Raw genomic sequence first — 4,639 nt, 5'->3', positions numbered from 1 at the left:
AGTAGCACTGAAATTCCACTTCTGCCAGAACCAATTTTAAAGTGCTGAGGCACATGGCTGTGTGCAGTGAGTTATTACACCGAACAGTCAGAAACAGTTGGAAATGTTGTGAATACATTTGATCCAAAAAGTTCAGCTTCAATTCAAATTGCCCAAGATGTACTCAAAAATGCAGAACTAGAAACTAATCTTTCCTATATATCTGCTCACTTCTCTCATCTTCCATTTGCCATTTCCTCACTGGTGGCAAGCAATAGCAATACTACTTTGTATCAATTGTTAAGTGTATTCAAAACCACTGTTTCCAAATTGAATTTAGTTCCTGGAAGAGTTGAAGTAGTAAAGGAAAAAGTACACAGCATTCCTAAAAAAAACCCAGGATATGAACAAATTTGTGAAATTGAAGAAATTTTAGCTGGTACACATACGTACCTGCCAAGTAAAAATCACTAAGGCTAGGAACACACACAGCAACATCAGTCGTACGGAAAAATGTTGTATGATTTTTTTTCCATATGACCTCCTTTTCACACTAGAGTGACCAAATACATTTCTTTGCTCTGTGACTGTCATATGGTAGATGTCGCATGTCGTCATGTATGAAAGCTAAGACTACACTTTATATTCTACTACTTGATGCGACATGAACCGTACAGACGTTGTACGACCGATGTCGCTGTGTGTGTTCCTAGCCTAACAGTGGAGCAAATACCAGCTTTTTTTTGGTTCACGCGTCCTTAAGTTCCTGTGTGGTGGAAAGAAGTTTTCCCCACTACAAGGACATCTTACAAAACAATAGGAGGAGACTAATTATGGAAAACCTAGAACATTTAGTAACTGCAAACTGCAACAGAAGAGAAGCTGAAAGCCTGGAGAGCTAAATGAGAGTACCATTGTTTTTTTAACTTGTAATGAAAAATGTTGGCTTTGTTGCATGATTTGTATTTAAGTACAGTTTTTCACTGCAAGTGAATCAGTGATTACATAAAATTAACTTAAATGTTGATTTGTTGGTCTCAAAATAGTGTAAAATAAATTTTAATACTTGGTATGAATTTTTTATGTGCACATTTTTTAAGTTTTTCTTACATAAATGCATACATATTTAAGGGGTTATTAAGGGATAAAAATCTGGTCCCTAGTAATTAAGTACTGGTTTGCAAATAATACTGTCAGGTGTTAGTGACTGGACACAGAGTTTGGATTGGTAAATGGATTTACTGAACACTTAAAACCTGTAACTACAGATAATTACAGCACTCCCACTAATTTTCACCCAGTGTAAATCACTACAGCACAAGCTAAGTCTCAATATGTCATGTTTTCACTAGTCATTGCTTGTTTACTGTCTTCACTATGCGCTGCTGGGTTATGGCTCCTAACCATGGAGGTTCTCCACAGCCAACCATAAACTGTCACTGCCCACTTACAGCTCACGAACTATACATACTCACCAACTGCTGACTCATTCCACTGTTTCTCAATACACAGCCTCTGTGTGGACTGAGTAGAAAATAACACTTCCAATAGTTCATCTATTACTGGTGTTCATTCATTACCTAGTAATTCCCCAATTATTTGATGACATGGAAGCCTGTTTGCTGTGCCACTACCTAGCAACGAGTGATGTACCTGTTACTGCGGGAACGTGTTTATTGGAAATTTTTTACCAACAGCCTTTTCTCCTGGTTCCGTTATTCTGGCTTCTAGACATTATGCCATAGTATTAGCCCAAGAGTGGATGCTCAGTGACCACAAAATGATTAAGTATAAACTGTGTAAACACTGGGAGATCCAATTAGAGGAAACTGGTGTGGGGAATTAGTGTATCATCACTAAATGTGTCCAACGTATGGAAAGTGTCTGTCGACAAGGGAACTCGTTAAGTCATTAAGGAAGTTCTCATTCATAGTTAAGAAAATACATCTGAGGCAAATAACCAGTTGCTGTATCAAACTACAACCTCATTAATCCAATCACTGCCTAATTCCTATAAACCTCCTGATTCAGTATCCTACAACCTAGATAACCGTGAAGTATACCTCCTGAATAGCTGGATACTGAACAAGAAATGGGTCATAACAGGGATTTAGGCGATCTGCCAGAAAAGGCCCCTGCACTACCTCACAGCAATCAGATGACAAGCATGCATGGTTGTAAAACCAACCAACCTTCGCCACAAATGTGCTGTTTGTAATTTGGTATCCTAATTCAATCAATGACTAGTCTAGTAAACCAAATGTGAGTTGAATGCTGCATTTGCTTTCACCAAGCCAACAACATTAAACCTCTGACTGATCCAAGTAATAAATACTTCTCTTGCCTAACATAATAAATGCTGACAATGTTAGTAGAATCTCTACAGAACATTATGTGGGAAGATAAACTTTCAGACAATGTTCATATGTTACATTATGTTATGTTATATGTGTTCTTCTCATATAACAGTCTGTTTCCATTTTAGAAATTAGGTATCATATTTACAGTTTTGCCCAAAAGCTTGTAATGTTTCATTTTTACAAGCAATGAATAGATAAGTAAAGCTTTTGTTTAACACAATTGGTATGTGTTCCTTTACAACATATTTAATGATATAATTTTGCACAATCTAAGAGAAAGTCTTCTGATCAGTAGTAGTGATAATTCATCTCCAAATCTGAATGCTCATGAGAAATGTCTATATTATATCTAAAATATCATTAGACTGTAAGATTTTTATTATGGAAGGTACAGTATTTAAAGTAGTTCCAATTCTAGGACATAAACTAATGACAAGGATTCTTTCATAGGATACTACTGATTCCTACCCTATTACTGGCTTCTTGTCTGTACATGAGGATTTCAGTGGGAGCCATCCTAAAATAGGATTATCTCATTGTAGTTTTATCCTGCAGAGCTGAGCCCTCCCTCTCACTGTACAGCTGTTGTGCCCATTGGAGGATCTATGAAAAAGAAATGAAAACAGTAAAAAATAATATCCATTCAGCTAGCTCAGAAATTAGGTTATAAGGTAGATGGTTGAGGAACTAGCATTTGATTCAAGGTAAGTGAAAGAGATTTTTCTCTTCTCCACAGCATCCAGGCCAGTTCTGGGGCTCATCCTGCCTCTTACCCAACATGTACTGGAATCTCTTTCCCCAAACATTAAACAGCCAGGGCATGACACCTCAGAGCTAGAGGTTAAGAATGTGTGGAGGATTTTAAACAGTTTTTTTAACTACAAAACCTTTTTAGTCCCTCAACATCTCTAAAATTCACAATTGTATACAGTCAGATTTTGTTTGTTACATCTGAAATCCATTACATCCAGGTTTGTTATAATGAGGGTTCACTGTATTAGAATTCCACAGTAATACCTCCTGACTGTTAAGATTCCAACATCATTTAGGCCCTGGGTGAAATTAAAGCCTTGACTACTACTTAAGATCTTCAATTTATCACACATTTACAGCAAACAAGTTTCTTTGCTTTGACTTTCTTACCTTACATTAAGCCAGACAGCCAGCGATTACTGTTCACTCAGTTAGAGGAGGTGTTGTTGAAACTCCTTCTGCAATAATGTTGGTGTAGTATTCACCAAAGACAGCCCGATTGTGGGAAACGAGACGGAGAAACTGCCCTGTAATGGCTGTCAATTCAGTTTGAAGTGAGGACAACCCAGGTGGGATGCGAAGGGGGGCTGCCACTGGTGACGTGATAGACTGCTGGATAAACTCTCGCACTCTCGTACCTATGCAAGTGAATTCCAGGCTATCCAAGTTGCAATAAAATACAGATCAAACAAAGATTATTGTTCAGAATTACTGGGTTTGAAATTAGCAATGTGAGATGCGATCTTGGGCCCGTTTTTGTTTTGGTTTACATAAATGACCTACCCCTCCATATAACTAACAGCGAAGTGGTGCTATTTGCAGATGATACCAGTATACTAGTAATAGAAAAGAACAAAAATATTCTTCAAGACAAAATAGATAAGGCAATGAAGCAACTCGAATCTTGGTTTTCAATGAATAATATGGTAATAAATAATGAGAAGACTACAGCAATGTATTTCCATATGAATAAACTACACGATAGCATTGAGCCAGTAATTACCTTTAAAAATACAATAATTAATTACACAGCACAGTTTAGGTTTCTTGGTATTAATTTAACCCACAAATTAAAATGGAACATTCATATTTGGTCAGTCTGTACAAAGCTCAATAAGGTGTGTTACGTTATTAAAGCTTTGAAAGGCGAAGTAAGCCCATATGTCCTTAGGAATGTGTACTTTGCTAAATTTCAATCTCAAATAAGTTATGGTTTGATATTTTTTTTTTGGGGGGGGGAAGTGAAAGTAAAAAAATTCTTATTTTGCAAAAAAGGGTTCTTCAAATAATGAAATGATTCTCTTTCCATCCTAGTTCTTTTGTCTTCATGTACATCAAATCATAACGTCCTGTTCTTTGAAATTCTATAATCTCATTACATATCTTCTCAAGATATTCCTTTCTGGCCCTGTCCGTGGCTCTTTTCAATTCATTCCTCAGTCTCCTGTATTTCCTCCTGCCTTCTTCATTGTTTACATTCTTCCATTTCCTTCGCTCCTCCATTTTACTCATCATCTCCTGTGTAACCCATGGTTTTCTTGCTATCT

At 36.9% G+C, this 4,639-nt stretch overlaps 1 protein-coding gene across 1 annotated transcript in view; it reads right to left on the bottom strand.

Moving 5' to 3' along the window:
* Positions 1-648: 648 nt before the first annotated feature.
* LOC111874873 (T-complex protein 11-like protein 1) overlaps positions 649-4,639 on the bottom strand; it is a 28,505-nt gene continuing 24,514 nt past the window's right edge. Inside the window, exons 11-12 of the mRNA XM_023870727.2 lie at positions 3,483-3,730; positions 649-2,942 (exon numbers count right to left, since the gene is read on the bottom strand). Coding sequence (XP_023726495.1) covers positions 3,516-3,730 — 215 coding nt within the window. The 3' untranslated portion in view covers positions 649-2,942; positions 3,483-3,515. The remainder of the gene's footprint in view (positions 2,943-3,482; positions 3,731-4,639) is intronic.

The sequence above is a fragment of the Cryptotermes secundus genome, unplaced genomic scaffold, assembly GCF_002891405.2.
Source record: "Cryptotermes secundus unplaced genomic scaffold, Csec_1.0 scaffold160, whole genome shotgun sequence".
NCBI lineage: Eukaryota > Metazoa > Arthropoda > Insecta > Blattodea > Kalotermitidae > Cryptotermes > Cryptotermes secundus.
The sequence above is the reverse complement of the archived record's forward strand: the minus strand, read 5'-3'. Positions and strand labels throughout refer to the sequence as shown.